The sequence below is a fragment of the Anabrus simplex genome, chromosome 4 (assembly GCF_040414725.1).
Source record: "Anabrus simplex isolate iqAnaSimp1 chromosome 4, ASM4041472v1, whole genome shotgun sequence".
Taxonomy (NCBI): domain Eukaryota; kingdom Metazoa; phylum Arthropoda; class Insecta; order Orthoptera; family Tettigoniidae; genus Anabrus; species Anabrus simplex.
The window spans coordinates 244,091,392-244,115,086 of NC_090268.1; the positions used below are offsets into that span (position 1 = coordinate 244,091,392).

Genomic DNA, 23,695 nt, shown 5'->3' on the forward strand with positions numbered 1-23,695 from the left:
GATTTGTAAACGTCACAGTTCAAAGAGGTTGGCAACTCATCCTTCACCATTACCTGAGAGTAGAAGGCGTGATGCAAGAATTGTTGAAGTTACTGGAGTTGATTTTGCTGGTCCTCTCTACATCAAAGCCGATGATGAAACCTCGAAGAAGGCATGGGTTTGCTTATTCACTTGCGGAGTTTAGCGTGCAGTTCAATTGGAACGGGTGTCTTCGTTATCCACAGACAGCTTTCTACAAGCTTTCAGACGATTCTGCAGCAAACAAGGAAGACCTGTCATTATCTACAGTGACCAGGGAACAAATTTTGTTGGGATTAAGAACTCCTGTCACAAACTGGACTGGAATGCAATCTCACAATACAGTTCAGCGCGGAAGATAGATTGGCGTTTTAATCATCCAGCTTCGCCATGGTGGGGAGGTTGGCGGGAACGACTAGTAGGAATGCTCAAAACTCTTCTCCGTCGAGTGCTTGGTCGATCATCTGTCAACTATGAAGAGATGCAGACAATCCTCTGTGACTGCGAAACCGTCATAAATTCTCGGCCATTAACCTATTTGTCTGACGTGTTGTCATAGTTACTTCAACAGCTGCATATCACCCTTTCATACAGGCTGAATATTTGATCAAATATGTAGGCCTAATGCAATTCAATAAAATTTGACCCGTTCCGAAGCTCGAGCATTTAAGACAGAACACGCCATTGCCGTTAAATATGAGAGTTCATAATCACTAACAAATCATGTTTCTGACAATAACCCCAACAAAAGCACATGTTTACAACGGAATAGGACTGTACTGCTAACCACTGATTAACTTACATAAAACATAAACTAACATAACTAACGAAAGCAATATTCAGAAAACAAACACGTAAATACTAGTCCATAAATCAGCAACAACTAACACTGCTAGCACAGTAATACTCCGAATATCACAAAAGCGACTCAAAGCAAACCAACCCACGTGGCCATCGAATCCTTAAATGTAGTATCGCTGTTATCGTTGCCATAGCAACAGACCATTTTCGAGCATCATTATTCAACTTTTTTTTGCCAGTAGCGCTAAACACCAGACACCATCTCTAGTCTCGTGGAGTCGTGTAGACGCATAGTCGTGGAAGAGGGCTTTAGTATAGATGTCTGTGCTGAAAAACTGCTGTAGTAACTGAACTTTTGCCAATTGTCGAAGTTTTTCGAAACGTTCAGTAGTTTTTCAGTGAGCTGTTGCGCGTGAGAACATAGTTATATTTGAAATTTCCCCTGTTTTAGGGTTGCTTTTAAAAAAAACGTAATTGAAAAATGAGTGGAGTGAGAAAATATAACGTAGCTCTGGAAATGTTACGTACTTTACCTCGGGTAACTATAGGAAATATCAGGGACAATCCTGGGGCACGTAAAAAAGTAAGTAAACAGTTGGCATCTGTGTGAGTGTATTGGTATAAGAGAGACTGATGGTCTCGTTGTTTTGCCCGTTAAAACAATAATCACTTCCACGACATTGTTTACAGTGATATGTTGTGCTTCGAATGTTATGGAACGATCTAGTTTTTCTCTACTCCTGAGTATCGAGTTTCATATTTTAAACTAAGGTACGGTAGAGGCAACCTGTGGGTTTCGCACCAAGCCAGATCGTGACTCGCTCACTTGAGCTACCCATCTAGACAAACGATGAATTTTAGTACACACAATCAATCAATCAATCAATACTAATCTGCATTTAGGGCAGTCGCCCAGGTGGCAGATTCCCTATCTGTTGCTTTCCTAGCCTTTTCCGAAATGATTTCAAAGATTCCCTACTGTTGCTTTCCTAGCCTTTTCCGAAATGATTTCAAAGAAATTGGAAATTTATTGAACATCTCCCTTGGTAAGTTATTCCAATCCCTAACTCCCCTTCCTATAAACGAATATTTGCCCCAGTTTGTCCTCTTGAATTCCAACTTTATCTTCATATTGTGATCTTTCCTACTTTTATAAACGCCATTCAAACTTATTCGTCTACTAATGTCATTCCACGCCATTTCTCCGCTGACAGCTCGGAACATACCACTTAGTCGAGCAGCTCTTCTTCTTTCTCTCAATTCTTCCCAACCCAAACATTGCAACATTTTTGTAACGCTACTCTTTTGTCGGAAATCACTCAGAACAAATCGAGCTGCTTTTCTTTGGATTTTTTCCAGTTCTTGAATCAGGTAATCCTGGTGAGGGTCCCATACACTGGAACCATACTCTAGTTGGGGTCTTACCAGAGACTTATATGCCCTCTCCTTTACATCCTTACTACAACCCCTAAACACCCTCATAACCATGTGCAGAGATCGGTACCCTTTATTTACAATCCCATTTATGTGATTACCCCAATGAAGATCTTTCCTTATATTAACACCTAGATACTTACAATGATCCCCAAAAGGAACTTTCACCCCATCAACGCAGTAATTAAAACTGAGAGGACTTTTCCTATTTGTGAAACTCACAACCTGACTTTTAACCACGTTTATCAACATACCATTGCCTGCTGTCCATCTCACAACATTTTCGAGGTCACATTGCAGTTGCTCACAATCTTGTAACTTATTTATCACTCTATAGAGAATTGAATACTGCTTTTTGAAGATCTTCACATACACGCTCCCCTTGTTCATTAATTATTCCTGGAATGTCCTTCTTGGAACCTGTTTCTGCCTTAGAATACCTATACATACCCTTCCATTTTTCACTAAAATTTGTATGACTGCCAATTATGCTTGCCATCATGTTATCCTTAGCTGCCTTCTTTGCTAGATTCAATTTTCTAGTAAGTTCCTTCAATTTCTCCTTACTTCCACAGCCGTTTCTAACTCTATTTCTTTCCAGTCTCCACGAACCTACTACGGTACGCTGGCGTAGCAGGGGGAGAGGTGATACTCCCACGTGGCGCGTCCCAGGTGGCGGATAGGGGGGTCCTAACCGGCTTGCCGGCGGACTTGAGGGAAATAAAATACCTCTCGCGGACCAAACACACACCCCCTGTGGGTGGGGGAGGCTGACGAATAGTACACCCACGGTATCCCCTGCCTGTCGTGCGAGGCGACTAAAAGGGGCGACCAAGGGATGAATGAATTAGAACCATGCAACTACTTTTGATTCGTACCATCATGCGGGGAACACCATGGGTTGCATGTACTTGCGAGTAGTATCACTAATATGGTACGAAATATGTTTGTGATTCGTTGCAGTAAAAAGCCTGGCCTGGTGGATTCCAGTACCCGTGCGTTGTACCCATGTGGGCAACACCGCGGGTCTGGGCGTAGCCTGTGAGTTGTACCACTATATGAGCGACACCGTGGGTCTGCGTTGCCTGTGATTAGTACTCACTATGTGCGGAACACCACGGGGCCCTTGGGACCGGCACCCGTGACTAGTACCCTAGGTGCGGAAACTCATCGGTTTGCGTTGGCTGTAAGTGACGCCATTGTGTGCGAAACACCATAGGTCTGCGTTACCTGTACGAAGTACAATACTTGTGAGTAGTACCATCTTTTGTGGAACACCGTGAGTCTTCGCTACTTCTGATTAATACCCCAACATGACACATACCATGGTTCTATTTTACTCGCGACATGTACCATTCTGTGGGGCCTTAGACGTGGATTTTGCACCCCCTTTAGACACCAAGCATCATTGTGCTTTATAAGTGGTACCTTGGTCGGTAATACTGTTATTTTCGTTCTCTATTGAATCCGATCCACTGGTTTTTGTTTTTGTTTGTTTTGTGTTTTGTTTGTTTCCTGTCCATCCATTCATTCTTCATGACATTTTTTATTTTTATTTTGGTCAGTGGATGCCTTTGTAATTTTTGTTCTTTCATTTCGTACCATTAGGGGCCGATGACCTTCGATGTTAGGCCCCTTAAAACAACAAGCATCATCATCATCATCTTTCCAGTCTGCACCTCCTTCTTAGTCTCTTTATTTCTCTATTATAATAATGTGGGTCTTTACCATTCCTTACCACCCTTAAAGGTACAAACCTGTTTTCACATTCCTCAACAATTTCTTTAAACCCATCCCAGAGTGTGTTTACATTTTTATTTACCGTTTTCCACCGATCATAATTACTTTTTAGAAACTGCCTCATGCCTGCTTTATCAGCCATATGGTACTGCCTAACAGTCCTACTTTTAAGACCTTCCTTTCTATCACATTTATTTTTAACTACCACAAAAACAGCTTCATGATCACTAATACCATCTATTACTTCAGTTTCCCTATAGACCTCATCTGGTTTTATCAGCACCACATCCAGGATATTTTTCCGTTGACCCTTCGCGGATGAAGAAATTGAAATAACTTGAACGAAACGTGAAGTAGTGTAGAGGACAGATCCTTTATGAAGCCAGAGAACCACGGACCCGCCCCTATAAGTACTCTTCTTACTGATATAGAAGAATTACAAATGTAGACTCTGTAAGTGTGAGTTTTGTGACCATTTTCTGTGTTACTATTGGCCTGCTTTGGTGAGCTGTCATGAATGATAATAATTTTATTGGTCTTATGTCCCACCAACAAGTACTTGTACGGTTTTTGGAGACGCCGAGGAACCGGAATTTTGTTCCACAGGAGTTCTTTAACGTGCCAGTAAATCTTCTGACACGAGGCTGACGTATTTGAGCACCTTCAAATACCATCGGACTGAGCTAGGATCGAACCTGCCATCTCGGAGCCAGAGCTGAACTACTCAGCCCGGCAGCTGCTTTCATGAAGAAAATTTTTCAATATTGTCTCTAATAGAGCTTGCTTGCATCATATGTTGCTGCAAAACTACAGCTTCGTTAAAAATAAGAAAACCGCAGGGTTTTAAATTGTCATGTTGTGCGCCCGTAACCTTACCTTTTAGCACCTTAAACTTTTAGCAGGACTTCAGGGATTGTTAGAGGCCTGTTGGACGCTTTGCTTGCCCCCCCCCCCTCTCAATGGTCAGACCTAGCCAATACGGACCAATAATCTTGTCACTAGTTCCTAAGCTGGCAGCCTTCTCTAGCACGTTGTAACATTGTCTGAGCTGCATCAGGTGAGATCTGTAAACTGTATTTCGTGAAGGATCAACACAAGCTTTACCACAAAACCCAACTCTTTATGTATCTCAGTCTACAGTCTGTGGTCGTTTATTGGGAAGAACATATTCATGACAGTGAAATGACTATATTTACATATAAAAAAACCAAATCAAACGCCATGGCACTACAGCCCTTGAAGGGCCTTGGCCTACCAAGCGACCGCTGCTCAGCCTGAAGGCCTGCAGATTACGAGGTGTCGTGTGGTCAGCACGAATCATCTCAGCCGTTGTTCTTGGCTTTCTAGACCGGGGCCACTATCTCACTGTCAGATAGCTCCTCAATTCTAATCACGTAGGCTGTGTGGACCTTCAACCAGCCCTCAGGTCCAAGTAAAAATCCCTGACCTGGCCGGGAATCGAACTCGGGCCTCGGGGTAAGAGGCAGTCACGCTACCCCGAAACCACGGGGGCTGGCTATATTTACATATACACGTAAATAATAACTAAGCCCCTTGTGCTTTGGGCACAGCATATATTCTGAAAACAGGTAAATAATGTTGAGTTCCACACTAATACCCCATCATACTTAATGACATGGAAGGTAAAGAAGGAAAAAACAAGCCCTGCACAACTACAACCCGGATGGTCCTGGCTTACCAAGTGATTGCTGCTCAGCCCAAAGATTTGCAGATTACGACGCTACATGTAGTCTGCATGATGAGTCCTCTCGGCTGTTTTTCTTGGTGTTCTAGATTGGGGCCGCTAGCTCACCATCAAGAAGCACCTCATTTGTTCTCATCTGTATTCAATTGACCTCCAATCAATCAATCAATCAACATTTAGGGTAGTCGTCCAGGTGGCAGATTCCCTATCTATTTTTTTCCTAGCCCTTTTTTAAGTGATTGCAAAGAAATTGAAAATTTATTGAACATCTCCCTTGGTACTTTACAAATTTAATATGTCCTCCTATTCAGTGCATACACATCTCCATGATTAGATGGAGTAATAATAGTCATACATGTTTCAACTTGTTTGAGCCATCTTCAGTGAAAAAGAGGTTAAATTTTTTACACAATTGATACTAAAAAATGTGTTAAAACATAATGAAAAGAATGAAAACAAATGAGACATGATGGAATTTAAACAATAAGTGATTATGGCGAGGTTGTGGACCTCAGTCTAAAACGTGCAGTGTGTTACAATTAAAAAACTAGAAAGAATTCACTGTGCTAAAATTTAAAATGACAGCCTCTCTTCATTGAGTCACCATCCCAAATAGTTAAGAGGGCAACGAAAACTTTTTGAGAAGAAAACAAGTGCTAGGTAAAATGTGACACATAGTGGGAACTGCCAAAGAAGTTCATATTTATTAAATAGTTGCCTTCTCGAATGGCCTGACCTTCTCAAATTTAGCGGTTTCGTTCTCAATGATCGTGTCTAATGTTGGCTCAGCTGTGTTTGCCTTATTTTTAAATAGTCAAGAGGGCTGTGAAAAATGAGAAACTATGTTCGAGAAGAAAACAAATGTGACACATAGTGGAAGCCACCAATGAAGTTCAAATCTGTAATGGAAAACATGAGGTTGTATGAGAAACTAATAAGTAAAAAATAAATGTGAAGAAAACTTTTTTTTTTGCTAGGGGCTTTACGTTGCACTGTCACAGATAGGTCTTATGGCGACGATTGAAGAAAACTTGAAACTTACTTATTAAATAGTTGTCTTCTCGAACGGCCTGACCTTCTCAAATTTAACGGTCCTGTTCTTACTGGTCATGTCTGTTGTTGACTCAGCTGTGTTTGCGAGGATTGGAGGAGTGAAAGGAGACGGGTAGGGAGGTTGGGAGCTGGGGGGGAGGGGGGAGGGAGGAGAAAACCCACCCACATGATCAATACCATCCAACAAACTTCTCTGCATCCAGACATACATAAGAAAGCAGCTTACAATAGCATGGTACTCAGAACATTAACTGTTCTTTTATCTCGCAAGAATTTAAAAAACCGGGCGAGTTGGCCGTGCGTGTAGAGGCGCACGGCTGTGAGCTTGCATCCGGGAGATAGATAGTAGGTTCGAATCCCACTATCGGCAGCCCTGAAAATGGTTTTCCGTGGTTTCCCGTTTTCACACCAGGCAGATGCTGGGGCTGTACCTTAATTAAGGCCACGGCCACTTCCTTCCAACTCCTAGACCTTTCCTATCCCATTGTCGCCATAAGACCTATCTGTGTCGGCGCGACGTAAAGCCTCTAGCAAAAAAAAAAAAAAAAAAAAAAAAAAAAAAAAAAAAAAAAAAAAAAAAAAAATTCAAAAAAGGAATTAATACTATTTACAATATCGCAGAATACCATGATTTCAGTAGAACCTACATCAACAGAATCATCAATAGATTTAAGAGCAGACCCAAGACTACCCAGAAAAAGATTCCGCTCCTAAAGAGAAGTTTTCCACTTTCATATTCAGTAGTAATAGTATTTGCCAAATTTATAATATCTTTAAAAATCTCAACATTAAAATAGCGTTTAGAACCTCCCACACCAACTTCAGGCTTATTTCCAATCTGCACACTGTCAACAGTAATAATAATAATAATAATAATAATAATAATAGATAGGCTACATGAACTCTGGAGTTTACAAATTAGTATGCCAATCCTGTAATTCCAGCTAAGTCGGTCAAACAGGCCGCAATTTTGTCATAAGATACGCCAAACATCGGAACGCTCTCAAATATAATAGTTTTTCAGCTATGGGTGATCATCATAAAGAATCCAGTCATGAATATACAACGGTAGATAAAGACCTTAAGTTCTTGTGAGTTGAACGGAAAGGCACCTTGCTCAACATTCTTGAGAGCATCCACATCGATATAGATCAGTTTATGAACCCCTCTTTTAATTTAAATGAAGTCAACGAAAAAGTAACATTCTACTTGAAACATTCATTTCATATATTTGTCAGCACTTCTATAATAAAAACAAACCCCACCTCCATCTCTCCAACTCAACACCACTCCTCCTTCACCCCCCCCCCCCTCCCCCCTCTCTCCACCAGCTCTTCAACCAATCACTACTGATCCGCATCTAGAGCAGTTGCCCAGGTGGCCGATTCCCTATCTGTTGTTTTTGTAGCCTTTTTTTAAATGATTGTAAAGAAATTGGAAATTTATTGAACATCTCCCTGGCTAAGTTATTCCAATCCCTAACTCTCCTTCCTATGAACGAATATTTGCCTCAGTTTGTCCTCTTTATTTCCAACTTTATCTTTATACTAGCTGATGTACCCATGTTTCGCTTTGGAATTCTACATTGTATACAGAATTCTAGGTTAAGTAGTGTACACATTGTGAGTAATATTATATTAAATTGCATAGCTCTTAACGTTACCCCATAAACGCGATGGGAAAGTCACCATACGTCTTTTTCATGCCAAGATTGGGTTAGGGAATCTTCATTGTATTCGCAGGCCCCCTTGCCTACTGCCAGTCAATCGCGTTGGGAAGTTTTCATTATAATGGCAGACACTCTTCATCTGCCTTTTTACATCCTCCGAAAGACTGTATTTGTGGTTTTCCCAAGCAAAATCAACGTACGCCATAACAATGAAGTCAGTATTAACGTTGCATTAAAAGCAATTTTATCATAAGAAATACTTGATCAAATGAAAAATCGCACATTTCTCACTTTTAACGTTGCCGACCTAACAGCCCAAAGTTCCCGAGCTGGAATGACCAGGCCGCAGACAGCCGTGAACACTCCTCTGCCATTATTCCTTTAAGTGTGCACACTGCTCATTCCAATCAGTGCCTCAGAGTAGGCATCCAATAGCTGGAATATTATGATGAGCCAGTGAATTACATGCCAGTAGTATCAGGAAATTTATGAACCAGAGCTAAGGAATGGCATGCTAAAGAAGAAAGTTATCAAACTCCCCAGCTACTTCCCGCCAATATTCAGGCAGGCTGTTATACTCTGTACACAGTGGTAATCCCATCTATCTGAGATGAGTGGCCACAGAAGAGACAAAGCATATTACAAAAACAATGGTTAAGGTAATGTTATTGTTGATCAGTTTTATGAGCTTCATTCATTGTAGGCCTTCACATTTAGTTTTCTTCTGACTCTGATATTAAAGCATCTAATGTAAAGGGAGTCTTCCTTTCTTTCATGACTCCCTCTTGTCTTAATCTTCAAGCGATCGTTCCTTTAAGATCTCCCTAGATCAACTCTTGTTCTTTTCTGACCGTGACAGTACTACGTATGGAAGCATAAGGGGTCTTTCATTTTCATGCCCTTCATGGCCTGTGGTTTTCTTTAGGCCAATACCTTCATTTTTCGTAGTGTCGGATCCATTTCTTCTCTCCGATTAGTATTAAGGATAGTTGTCTAGTTGTATTTCCTTTTAAAACAATAACCACCACCACCACCACCACCACCACTATTATCATAGTCGGTACTGTGAAACAGAATAAGACATAAATGATAACTTTTGTTATATAGTACTTATTGATAGAATAAATAACATAGGTATTTGAATATTAAATTTCAGGTGCTTTCCCCTAAACTACCATTTCATCCAGCGTGAATAAAATTGTTTATAGCCTAGATTGTAGTTCCTTATTCCTCAGCTTTACATACCGATTTTCATTAAATTCTCTTCACCCATTTTCTCGTGGCTCAGTGTTGATATGGACTTAGCAACAAAAATCGAAATGGTAAAAATGTATTAGATATAAATGATCGAAAATTTAATTCTGTATAACTTATGTATTATTTATCGATAGGACCACTAATAACAAATATTTGAGAATTAAATTTTAGGCCTTCCCCTAAACTACCATTCTACTTAGCATGAATAAATTATTTATAGCCTAGATTATAGTGGCTCATTCTCCGACTTTACATACCGATTTTCATTAAATTCTCTTCAGCCATTTTCTCTTGATGGCCGTACATATAGACAGACAGAGATGATGGAAAATTAAAAAGTACATTTCCTTGTTATTGTGGACACGACCGAGAAAGAAATATCATTCTTTTTAAATTCTGAGCAATGTACAGACAAAAACTCTTATTTTATATTATGTAGATTGTGATCTTTCCTACTTTTAAAAACACCACTCAAACTTATTCATCGGTTGATGTCATTCCACGCCATCTCTCCACTGACAACTCGGAACATACCACTTATCTCACTTACTTTACAGAAGGAGAATATTTATTACCCCACCTATTCAATACAATTAGCACCACGTTATGTGGTTAATTAAACATAGAAAATCTAAATATTATGGGGACATGTTTCGCCCTTCTTATATTGGGTATCATCAGCCATATTCATTTAATCTTAAAACAAACATTGTTTTGAGGACAATGGCATTTATAATTTGTAAAAATTGAACTGTGATTTCTTATGATATTAATATACAGAATAATATTTATAAAATATGATGTTGGGACTTGACATATACAGTACATGTTAAAATCATTGTAAACAAATTTAAAATTTTGTCTAAAAGAAAGTCTGTGTCATTTAAAATTCTGAAAACGGCACAGTCTGGTACTGAAGTGGATCCTCTTTGTAAGAAAATTCAGCATATACTTGCTGGGGCAGTTGTCAACGTAAGTTTTCAATAGACTACAATGGTTGAAAACTTGAGGTGAATTTTGTTTATATTTTGCGGTCCGGTGCTAAAATTGTCCAAAAGAAAAGGTGAATGTTATAAAATTATCTTCATTAAGTTGATTGATCTAAAATATTATCTTGATATAACCAATGCAAACAGACGTGATGTGTTGTTTGAAAGCTGCTATTGAGACAAGTATTTCCGTTCAAACACACACATCAAACTCGTCTTTTTGTTCCTTTGCAGTATAACCACATTCTTTTCCCCGGTGTTCCACATCTTCTAGAAGGACTACATTTCCACGTGATAATCGAACATTACCTGTCAAATACTCGGAAATACTCGGTCAATTGCTATACAGTCCTAAATCCAAGACCTTTCCTAAATCCGAACAGCCTTCTATTGAACCAGTTATTAATTTTGCAAACATATCTAATATAATCAGAAAGAATGCTTTCCCAAAGCTTACATGCAATGCATGTAAAACTGACTGGCCTGTAGTTTTTAGCTTTATGTCTATCATCATTTCCTTTATATATAGGGGCTACTATAGCAACTCTCCATTCATTTGGTATGGTATGGTACTATATCCCAATCCACTGACTTTAGTATATCCCCTGTAATCTTATAAATTCCAGTTGCTTTTCTAGTTTTCAACTTTTGTATCTTATTGTAAATGTCGTTATCATAGGTAAATTGTAATACTTCTTGGTATTAGTCATCTCCTCTATCTGGACTCGTAACCAACAATTTTTGCATACTGCTGACTGAATAGTTCTGCCTTCAGAAGATCCTTGCATACACACTCCCCTTGTTCATTAATGATTCCTGGAATGCCCTTCTTGGAACCTGTTTCTGCCTTAAAGTACGTATACATACCGTACCCTTCCATTTTTCACTAAAATTGTATGACTGCAAATTATGCTTGCCATCATGTTTTTCTTAGCTGACTTCTTTGCTACATTGAATTTCCTAGCAAGTTACTTCTGCATGTGTACAGGTGACTAATGACTAGACCCTGGATTTTTAGGCACTAAAATTTGTATTTTAGGTGCTTAAAATAGGCTCTCAAATATGTAAAAATAGGGTCTAAAAATATGTTTTAGGCAGCTTCAGTTTTACATATTTTAATAAGCACTTATCAATTAAAATACCATTTTTATTTTTCTAAATTGATAATAACTCTAAATGCATACAAGTAATAAGGCAATAACATGTTAATACAATATTTCACATACACAATGGTTCACCACATTTTTGAGTTTTTATCTCTTAATAAATAAAACATTGAATTACAAGCATGTTACTGCCCATAATTTGTTGCACAGTAAATCACTAGCACTTTTTCTAGATTTTCTGTTGTGAAACTACACCACTTGTCTGACAACACTAGCTTGTAGGCTGAGAAAGTACGCTCAACGTCAACAGAGGTTACAGGGCTGTATTTGAATTTTGGTACAAGACACGGGGAGATGTCACATTCAACGTTAGTTTTTCCAATCAAAACATCAGCCACAGTACGAAGCGTTGACAGTCCTGGGTTCTTCTTTAGTACTTTATTAAGCTTGTCCTGAATTCTATCCCCAGCGGGGCCTGGAGCTAAGCTGATTTTAGCTTTCACCTCTTCTAACAAATCCAATTGTTCGTAAACAGGTTTCCCAGAAGACTCAAGTGCAGAAATAACAGGGATCAAAAAGGTATAATGGGACCTGATGTAGGCAGTTTCTTGAGAAATGGTTACATCCTTTAGAACATTTTTGGCTGAAGTGATGCCCATGGCATCTTCATTTAGGGCGAGAAAAAACTTCTGATTGCATCAAAATATTCGCTGTGGTACACAATGGCCTGAAGCCAAGTCCGCCAGTGCGTAAGGATGGGTTCTGGTGACAGTGGAAGATCAGGTAATTCATTGCAGAACAACTTGATTCGTATCGGAGCCTTTACAAAAATTTTCTTAGTGGAGGAGATCATCTTGTTGACTTGAGGAAATTCAGCATGTATCTGCTCAGCCACGCGATTCATAGCATGAGGAAGACAAGTGACATGAATCAAAGCAGGGTAAAATACTTTCAGCAACTTAACAGCAGCAATCATTTGGGCGGCTGCATCAGTAAATATAAGAAGCACCTTATTTTCATCCATGTTATTGGGGAAAAGCACCTTGAGACCTTTATTTACAAACTGAGCAACTGTCTCCTGATTGGTTTTAGTTAACTGTCTGTTGCTGATCAAATATGGCAAACATGGCGTGTCGGGATCTAATTTTCCGACTATCAAGTGGGCAATATAACGACATAGAGTGTCAGTAGTCTCATCGACAGAGATCCAGATGTACGAGTCTCCTATATCTTCCCTTATCCGCCTGACTGTGTCTTTGTAAAGTGTGTCCAGGTAGTTTTTTCTTAAAGTTGATTCAGATGGAATGTTCCGATGTCAATATTTTTAAAAAAACTATCGAAGGAAGGATGTTCAAGCGAGTTGAAGGGAATATTTGCCGACACAAGAGCTCTGCATAAGTCCGCATGGAATTCGTCCCTTATTTAGCAATTCCATTGTTAATAATCTTTGTTTCAGATTTGACTTTCTTTGTAGATTTTCCTGATGTTTAATCCCCTGGACATGTCGCCTTTCACTGGACACCTAGAAACGACGACAACTATAAATAGTCGCAAATATTGTGTATATCGTGCAAGTCTATAGGCCAGATGAAAATGTGCACAGAAGACTATTCAAATTCATAGGGCCTTGTAGCGCTTCCTGATCCCTCCAGTAGACATGCTCCCTGGATCTTTAAGTGATGCAGTAGAGGTAATAATTCCATGCGACTATTCCTATCCTGGTCCAGCCTTTGTAATACAGACCCTCCAACGAGGGTGAGCGGCATCTGCCGTGTACAGGAAACTGCGTGCTTTTGTAGTGGACAATAGTATTGTGTGTGAGTTTCAGGAATGTTTCGGACAGTACAGAAACACACTCCCCGAGCCAGAGGAAATAACCTTTTAAGGTTTAAATCTCCGATCCGGCTGGGAATCGAACCAAAGGCGACTATGCTGACCATTCAACCAAGGAGCCGAACACAGTATAGGTGAATTTCATTTCTTTTCCTGTTTTGTTATGTTCGGTTAGACTATGTTGGCCAACATTTTTTTTACTACCGGTACTGATGCCCGCACATGGCTGAATTCCGTGTTTTTTTTCCTCCCTACATTTACTGTATGCTTATGCTTATTAAAACAATCATTGCTGTATATATTTAGAATGTGTATAATCTGTCATACACTTCCTACAATTTATAAAAGTGGAGATCTAATTTTCTTACAATTTCCACCTCGCGTTTTTAGGTTCCCTACGGCAGCATGATATTTTCATTTTTCAGTACGTTTGTACTATTATTCCTCGTCTAAAACCTGCTTGAAAATTTGCCTTTCTTCGAAATGAATAGACCTTACAGTACCACACAAACATGGCCAGTTTTTAACGATTCTATAAACAAAAAATCGAGGGATCGGGATGGGCTACAATTCCCAATTCATATTTACTGTTATACTTCGTTTAGTGTATGTATGCTGAATTGATGTATAAAATATATAAAACGTAATACAACAGAGGGACAGAACGCCTACGTTTTAAGTACAACTCTCACACCAAAGTACGTATTTCAGAGTGAAATATAAAACAAATTTCACATACCTCTTCGCTGCAAATCTCACAGAATGTAATTTTTCCATCCGACGCGAAATGGGGAAACTCCTGCAACCACTGTTTAATTAAGGATGTCTTGGAAGCTGCCACTTTCAGCATAATGCACACACTGAGCAAACGGACGCACTGAAAGTTTCTCACAGAATGGAATGAAGAGTTTCGTTTCAGCAGGTCAGTGGACACTGTCCCCCACCTCGTGACACACAGACTAAGGGACAAAGGGAGTATTCACAGTGGGAGGTTCTTATGGACTTCTGGGAAGCGGTAATTGGTTTACAGCTTCACATTTTATCTGAAAATAATTTCAAGAAAATACTATTCAAGATACTGAAAACGAGGTGGCAAGTATTTAAGTTTCTCTGACTAAATTAAAAGCGTGTTTAATCGATTGAGGGATAAAATATAGCAATTATAGGAATGTAGGCAAAAATAGGTTTTAACGCCAATTTTGGCATTTTTAGGCACTATAGGACCACCGTTTCTAACCTTATAAATACATGAAACATGTAAATACAGCTTCATTTTAAGTTATCTCTTAAGGAACAAAATAGGTTGTTGCCTAAAATCTGAGGTCTGCTAATGACATTTCAATAGTGAGGGGATAAACACATATCTAGTTGGTGTTGGCTTAACCCGCGGTTACTCTCTAGGTGAGCGCGGTGCTCACCTCCGTAGTATATTGCTTGTTGTTGGAATGTTACACGACCTTTTCTTTTGAAACTCCCTATACCTTTCAAAAGTCTGTTAGGAAGGGAAGGTGCCAGTTATTTCCGTTATATTTGTAAACAAAGACCCTTAGTCCATTATTAGATGCGACAGTGCATGTCTGATGAGCGGAGCCCTCAATAGCGAGTAACAGTGTTACTCAAATTTTTCAGATTGTATAAATTGAGTTTTGTCTTATGCTTGTGTTAGTGTGAAATATCTATACTGTAACTGTTGTTGGTGAATTTATCCAAGCTATAATGGCATCCACTGATCAGATACTTTCGTGGTTGAGTGAAATGGAGGAGGAAGTGGACTTGAACAATGAAAGTGATGGTAATGAAACAGATGATGTTTACGAAAGTGATCATAACTCTGAAACAGAAGTGTCCGCATGTTCTGAGGAAGATGAGGCACTTTCGTTGATTGAAGGCCACATTCCATTCGTTCTAGGAAGGAATGGAATTACCAAGTGGGGTCTCCATGCACCCCCTACAAATATTCGAACACGGAGACATAATTTGGTGTCACATTTACCTGGAGGGAAAAGGAAAGCCCAATGTGTCAAAACACCTATTGAATCGTGGCAAGTGCTTTTTCCTACGGAAACTCTGCAGAATATTGTCACATATACGAATGCATATTTAGCTAAAATGAGGGTAAATTATGATAGACCTAGGGATGTTCCGGATACAAATATTGATGAAATTAGGGCTTTGATAGGCTTACTGTATATGGCTGAAGTGTTTAAATTGTCACATGCCATCCTGAACGATCTCTGGGTAAATAATTCAACTGCTCCATTATTCTTTCGCACTGTGATGTCCAAGAACCGGTTTTGCATACTGCTTCTTGCTGTGCGATTGACAGTATCTATGACAGAGAAGAAAGATAAAGAACTGACAAACTAGCTCCCATCCGGAAGTTGTTCGATGATTTTGTCTTCCGCTATTCAGATGTGTACCAAGCTGGTGAATATTGCACTGTAGGTGAGATGTTGGAGGGCTTTTGAGGGCGATGTAGCTTCTGGCAATTTATGCTTAGAAAACCTAATAAATATGGAATTAAGATGTTTGCTTTGGTGGATTCGAGGGTATTCTATACCCTGAAACTGGAAATTTATGCAGGACAGCAACCTGATGGCCCATATAAAATGGATAATAGCGCAAGGAGCGTGGTGAAACGACTAATTGAGGCAATTGGCTGCCAACACAGGGCGTAATATCACAATAGACAATTGGTTTACCTCTGTGCCGTCAGCCATCGATCTTTTGGAAAATCACCGTATGACGATTGTCGGCACACTCAGGAAAAATAAACGTGAGATTCCTCCTTCCTTTCTTGACGTCAGAGGGAGACCAGTTTACAGCAGCATGTTCGGGTATGGGGAAAAGTGTCTCTTGGTGTCTTATGTTTCAAAAAGAAACAAAAATATTCTCATGCTTTTTACAATGCACAATAATGACAAAATTGATCCAGATACTGAAGATATGGAGAAATCGGAGGTGATAACTTTTTACAACCTTAGTAAAGGCGAAGTTGATGTTGTCGATGAAATGAAGAGTCTATATTCAGTAGTTCGAGTAAGTTGTAGGTAGCCCCTCACTGTTTTCTTTTCACTGTTGAATATTGCTGCTATAAATAGCCAAATCATTTATCACAGCAACACAGATCATACCGAGTTAGGGCGCGAGTATCTGAAATGTTTGAGCAGAGATGGTAAAATCTCACTTGGTTACACGATCATCAGTTGTAAATCTGGATGCAATTTTGAAAATGCAGATAAGAAGATAAGCTGGTTTGCCTGAAGTGGAACAGCAGCAACAGCAGGGTCCTCTTGGGGTAGAACGTCAAAAGTGCATGTATTGTCCATGCAAGAAGAACAGAAAAACGATCGCTCTATGTGTGCAGTGTGCTGCGGCCATTTGCAAAGAACATACTGTGATAATGTGCAAACAGTGTTCCGAAAATGATGCTGAAATCAATGGAAGTGACAAGTGAGTGTAGTTCGAATGTAAATGAAATGATGACTAACTGTGTAAAATATTTGTTTCCTGTTATGTTGGTTTATATTGTCCCCTTCTCCGGGGTCGCTCAGTCAGCGGAGCGAGAGTCCCAAAAGGGTGGACCGTTCGCAGGGCCAACTTTACTATTTCGGGACCGACCTTCAGAAAATTTATATTTGCAGGGCCATAAGTGACTGGATAGGTGACATAACATGGAGAAAAAAAAATCAGAACAAAATAACAATACTATTTATTAAAATATAAAACCAGTCTGGACAGTGCAAGAAAAAGGAAGTAAAAATATATTTACACAAACATAATTTAAATTAACTGCTTCTCGTTAGCAAAATAAATATGAGTCCACAGCATGCTCATGGGTTCCATTAGCTTCAATTTCATCTTCAATGAAACACTCTCCGAAGCCATACCCTAGGTCAATTCTCCATGTAAAGAACTGCAACATTTGACCAATTCACAAAATTAGCGAAAATGTTGTTATGATAAAAAAAAAAAAAGGAAAATGCTACATTAAACCATGAAATTTACAATATTCCCTTGCTTCATCAATCTTTATAAATTATTTTCCTCCTCGTGAAAGTTTGGGTAACTTCCCACCAATTAACTCTTTCCAAATTACAATGTCTTTCATCTGAAAATATAAATTATTATTTTCTTTCTAGAAGTTTCCTTTATCTTGCTTTAGAAGATTTAGCACAATAAAAAAACTGTTTTTCCCATACTCTGAAAATCAACTTGCAAAACACTTGGAAATCTCAAACATTATCATCAGAAGATACTTCGACAGAATTTCTTTACAACTTCTTTGACACATTTTTGAAAATCTCTTAGAAAATTCTAAACAAATTCTTTGGAAATTCTTTACAAAACTCTTTGGAAATTCTTTGGCATATTTCCCCTCTTTCATAGATTTCGTTCGACTGTATTCATTTTATAAACCATATAAAAACTATATGAAACGATATCTCACTAACTAATACACTGTGGATAGATAGAGTATCATGTAGCAAAACGCGCAATCAACGTGAACTACAATATCATTGGACAATAAATCACAAGAAAATCACTGAAAGAATAAACACTCCTGGAAACACAGGGATAAGCTGTCGTGCAGTAACACAATCTCCCCCAACTGTTTATCAACAGATTTTATCACACTGTCGAAGTTATTATTTTTATTATTATTATGTCTCCCTTCAGAATTAGGTTGAAGACCCTCGCATTATTAGCCAATAATAGTAAAGATTCACCATGACTTGTGTTAAACGACAAAATAGGATGAGTAAAAGAATAGCATCGAAGAAATAATCATCACCACCATCGGTTAGGGAACTTTGAAGAACACGCTCGTAACCCTCAGGGAAAAGAAAAATAATAATCGAGTCGTATATTATACAATACCAGTTGTTGGGCGGAAAATCATTATTATTACCTGAACACTTAATTATATCACCATAAATCACTATAATCTTCGCGGTCCCATGTCGTCAAATATCATCATAAAAATCCATCATCACAATCATCACTTAGTTTTAATCTTCAGCAACCATTTAAAATTTCTGATTCATTTTTATAATTACTATTATTATTATTATTATTATTATTATTAACTCCCCGATTATTGCTCCTAAAAGCGTCGATGAGCTGCCTACTGTCCACAGCAGTCACCTTCCCTTCTAAAATCAATCTTATTTCACAAACCAGTTGTTCATTAAAGCTTCGATTTAATTATAGTTTTAATCTTCTTTAATTAATTTCATCCTCATCATCATGATTTTTTTTATGAAGTCATATTTTATTCTTCTTATTATTACTATGCTTATTATTAGGCTTCATTCCCCCATAATTCCTTTCGAAGACCTTAATTGTTCATAACGTTGTGAAATTCACTAGCAACTGGGGTTATCAATCACTGAATCAAATAGCAATATCCCAAGAAAATGCAAAAGAGAAAAAAAATGAAACTGATGAATCAATGAATCCATGACTACTCTACAATCGCCACCACTTAAATACAGACATTACTAAAGTAACTACATTTCGTAAATAAGAATACAATCCAACTAGCCATCTACTGAAAGAGAAAAAATGTAACAAAAGTACTTATTGTTCCGATGTAAATCTCCGGCGTCTGGATGTCGCTATAGATGTCGGTTCCTCTTCTTCACTACAGTGGCTTGTGGACGAACAAATTCATCGTGCTGGCTTGCACACGTCGGTTTAACACATCATGACCCTGGTGAAGTCCAATAGCATTGAATCACTCCAGCATGGTTTTAGAAAATTCCAGGATTTCCTTCTGGTTCGCTCCATGCTGATGGCTGGTGTTCGCGGAGGTAGCTGAAACTGAAATTTATTATAAAAATTGGATCCACACTCGTATATCACTAGATTGTCTTACGGTACTTAACTGGCGCAATGATATACACTGGGGTTCAGTCCTACCAAAACTTCAATTTTCGAGCACATTTACCAGTCTACAGTACATCGTTGAGCTGACGGAATTTCGAGTAATATATTATATTACTAACAAGACGGTGTTCATAGGCCTGGTTTATTCTCGAAGGTTCTCTTTCGATGGTCATCCTCCCTTGTAGTTCTTACTGGAACATTCTACAAACTCTTGCAGTAACGCTCGGCGTAATGAGTGCGTTGACTGTCCGTGGTTTGGAAAGTTCCACCCGGCAGCAATAATATCGCACTATACTGAATTGATTTTACGAAAATGTGAATTAGCACTCTTTAATAATAGTCATCGTGCAGTACAAGAGGTGAACAGTTAATAACACTGTTTGCTAACTCTTCTGGAAAATACACTGTTCGCTGTCTCTCCTGTAACTGTACTGTACGACTTCTTTCGTGTAACTCTACCGTTCGACTTCTTTCTAGAAACTCTACTGTTCGACTTCTTTCTAGAAAAGTCTTCCGACCATCTGACACCTTCACTGATTTTCATTGGCTGTCAGCTATCCTGCAACGTGATTCGTCCTTCAAACTTGTGAGCAGATTTCTCTGGAATGTCGCTCCACCTTGGCTATCGGCTCGCTAGGTGACGTAACCTCTGTGACGTGGTGACCTTCACCGGCTGACCCAGTTCTCACTCGTCCGCAGCGAAACGGCACGGTGGTCAGCTGGTGCTCGCTCACGCGTAAACCTGTATTGCATTACAAAAGTTTACCAACTTCCCAAAATTCAATAAAACACCATTTGAATGTTTGAATAATTTATTTTGTACTGGCATAATCCTCCTACCTCAAATTTGTTTAATATAATTATTAGGGTTCCTAAATAAATAACTGTTTAAATTTAAGTATTCATGTTCCCAGCGCTGTGCTCAGACGGTTAAGGAACTGGCTCTCTGTCCCCAACTTGGCAGGTTCGATCCTTATTATTATTATTATTATTATTATTATTATTATTATTATTATTAGACAGAGCTGAAATGGTTTTGAGAAGTGAGGTTGCACTCAATTTGATGTATTAAAAATACCTCCATCTTTATATGGGCACATTTTGGCCTTTTAAAATGAAGGTGAGCACTGTGCTGACTAGCGAGTAACGGCGCTCGTAGAGACCTAGTGAGTAATGCCGGGTTAAGGACAATTGATAGCAGAGGAGGAAGCTGCATTTGGTAGAAGATGCAAACTCTGAGTGGAAGGTTTTAATAAGTTTCGGTGAAATGGATACTTATTTTAGCACAATGAGTAGAAGTTATTTTGATGAGAAAGTGCATTGTTTGATTATCAACACAGATTGTAGTCTAACTAGATGTTAGAATAAGTTGCTTTACAGGTTATAAGTAGATTTGTAACCATATGACGGTGTATATTATCATGTTATAGATAATAGGTCTAAGTTTTTTGGGCAATTTTTATAACTGCTGAAGAAGAGAAAATTGAAGCTCTCGAAACGTGTACGGGATGTTATGTGGTAATAAACATTTAACATAGGAGCCTATCATTTAAGTATTGACTAGGTTAATTGTATATGTGTGGTTTTAATGATGATAATATTTTTACATTCATTCTTTCCCCATTATAATCTTCCCTTGCTGTCTTTATGATATCACCCATCACCATTATGAACAGCAAAGGTGACAACATACTTCCTTATTTTAGCCCATTGTCAATTCCAAACCATTCTGTTGTACCCACTGTTGTCTTTACATTGTTGTAACAGTTATTATATACAGTATTGCTTTTATCATTGTTATTAGTTCCTTGCCAATGCCCCTGTGTGTCAGGCTTTCACAAACTTTTATACTGGGGATGCTGTCGTATGCTTTTTCTAAGTCTATAAAAATCATTACTATATCCTTCTCATATTCCCAGCTCTTTTTCATCATCTGTCTCAGAATAAAAATTGGTTCTAGTGTTTACCTTCCACTTCTGAATCCAAATTGTTCCTCTTGTAACCGACTTTCCAGCTTTTATCTAATTCTTCTTTCCAATATCCTTTCCATTATCGTGGCAACATGGGAGAGGATGGTGATTCCTCAGTAGCTACTCCCCATCTTCTTATCTCCTTTCTTGAATATCGGTGTTATAACCCCCTTTTCCCAATCCTCAGGCACCTTCTTTTCTCTCTCTCTCCATACACACTTGAGTATTCTATGAGTTCAGTCCAGTTCAGATGTTATTTGTAAATATTTGCTCTTCCTGAGCAGTAATTTAAATTTTCCTACACTGTGCAAGAGGTTTACCAAACCTTGATGTACAACCTACGTATGAAATAAACAGTTCACAGTACTAACTTATGTACTACCGGACGAGTTGGCCGTGTAGTTAGGGGCGTGCAGCTGTGAGGTTGCATCCGGGAGATAGTGGGTTCGAACCCCACTGTCGGCGCCCCTGAAGATGGTTTTCCATGGTTTCCCATTTTCACATCAGGCACATGCGGAGCTGTACCTTAATTAAGGCCATGGCCGCTTCTTTCCCGTTCCTTGGCCTTTCATATCCCATCGTCGCCATAAGACCGAGATTTGGTTCGAAGTACTCCTAATAGAATTACTTGAATCAACTCAGCTTTAAAGCTGTCATTAATGGAATATCATGAGTTGACCAACAGTCTCTTCCAAAAACTTATTGTGGCATTTAAAAAATTCACATCCTGTTTTATTAAAAAATTATCCCAATATATGAGATTTCTGAGTTCTGTGTACACATGGGTGAACTCATATGACACATGATATGAGTAATGCTTAAATGTATGGTGTTTTGCTGTATTCATTGCATATTCCAAAAACTTCCAGTGTCGACAAATAATCAGCCCTACAATCTGGCTTTGAAGAGGGCACCAACAAGCTGCATATGATAGACAGTATATTGTCCCTTAAGAATTAATACCACGAAACTGACAAAACTCAAAGTTTACAGGAGAAACAATTTTTTTTTTTTTTTTTTCAAAATAATATGAGAGAATTTTATTATTTTTGATGTTGTGATGTAAACGTCTCGCTAGATACTTAGTATTATTGAATGAATTATTATTATTTTTAACCCTTTCACTCAGGTCGACTGCTCTAGCGGTCGGGAGGGAACTGTGCTACGCATCCACTGGATTGCTGTAGCAGTCGTACTGGAGTTGTGCCTCATAGCCGGTCGACTGCTGTAGAAGTCGCGTGTCTTTCGGCTGTTTTTCGTTTCGCTATGATAGACTTCTGGGGAAGTTCGGCCTTGGAGGTCTCTCGTAGCTGACTTGGGAGTTTATAGTTATGGCTATGATCACCAGATAACAGGAGTAACCAGTTCGAAGACGAAACTAATGTGTACAGTGTGCTAGGCCTACTCACTTTGCGCCTAGTTGCTCTCTTGTACTGACGTGCTTATGCTTCTCGATTTATCTTTCAGTCGCTTTAAATTGTGAAAGGCCTGATAACAGAGGAAAGATATACTGTGGAGGAAGCTCTTGCCCTCATATTGGGTAGTGACTTTGAAGAAGATGATGATGATAGTGATTTATCATCTGATTCTGGTGATGGAACGACTTCAATCACACCTACTTCAGGCATGTTTTCTACTTCAATTACCACTTTGTCGTCTAAAAGGCCAGCCTGCTTCGACGATTTGACTAAAGACGAAGATAGTGAGAGTGAAGACCAGGTGTCTGAACTACTGAGCAGGAAACTAAATTGGAAAAAGAACAACCTGAATCCAAAGAACCATAATTTCGACGCAGCCAATTTTGGACTGGAAAGTTTAGTGGACAATGCTAGCATGTTAAATTTCTTTCGTTTGTTGTTTAACATGAGTATTATAACTCTTCTGTGCAAGGAGACTAATAGATACGTTTCTCAGAAGGTGGCTGCAGGTGGAGTTCTGCATTAAAAATAAAATAAATTACATTTAACCTCTTCCTATTCTCTCCGCACGTCGTGAGCAGTATGCGGACGGGAGAGCGGAGTGAGACAAGTATCCCGTACAGCGGGCTTGGTGAGCCACTCGCTAATCGTGTCCAGAGGGTCATGCCACCGTACTCGTTAAACCAGAGTGAAAGGGTTAAATCCATTACATGATCAGTTACGCAGTATTGGACCAGTTAAATTTTCAGAAAACTTTGAGTTGCATGGTATTTGGATTCCATAATGAAAAGCTGCAACCTGTTTTCCAGT

General features: G+C 38.9%; 1 protein-coding gene across 1 annotated transcript in view; it reads left to right on the forward strand.

Moving 5' to 3' along the window:
- Positions 1-1,087: 1,087 nt before the first annotated feature.
- mRpL15 (mitochondrial ribosomal protein L15) overlaps positions 1,088-23,695 on the forward strand; it is a 162,094-nt gene continuing 139,486 nt past the window's right edge. Inside the window, exon 1 of the mRNA XM_067145472.2 lies at positions 1,088-1,402. Within this exon, the coding sequence (XP_067001573.1) occupies positions 1,301-1,402 (102 nt within the window). The 5' untranslated portion in view covers positions 1,088-1,300. The remainder of the gene's footprint in view (positions 1,403-23,695) is intronic.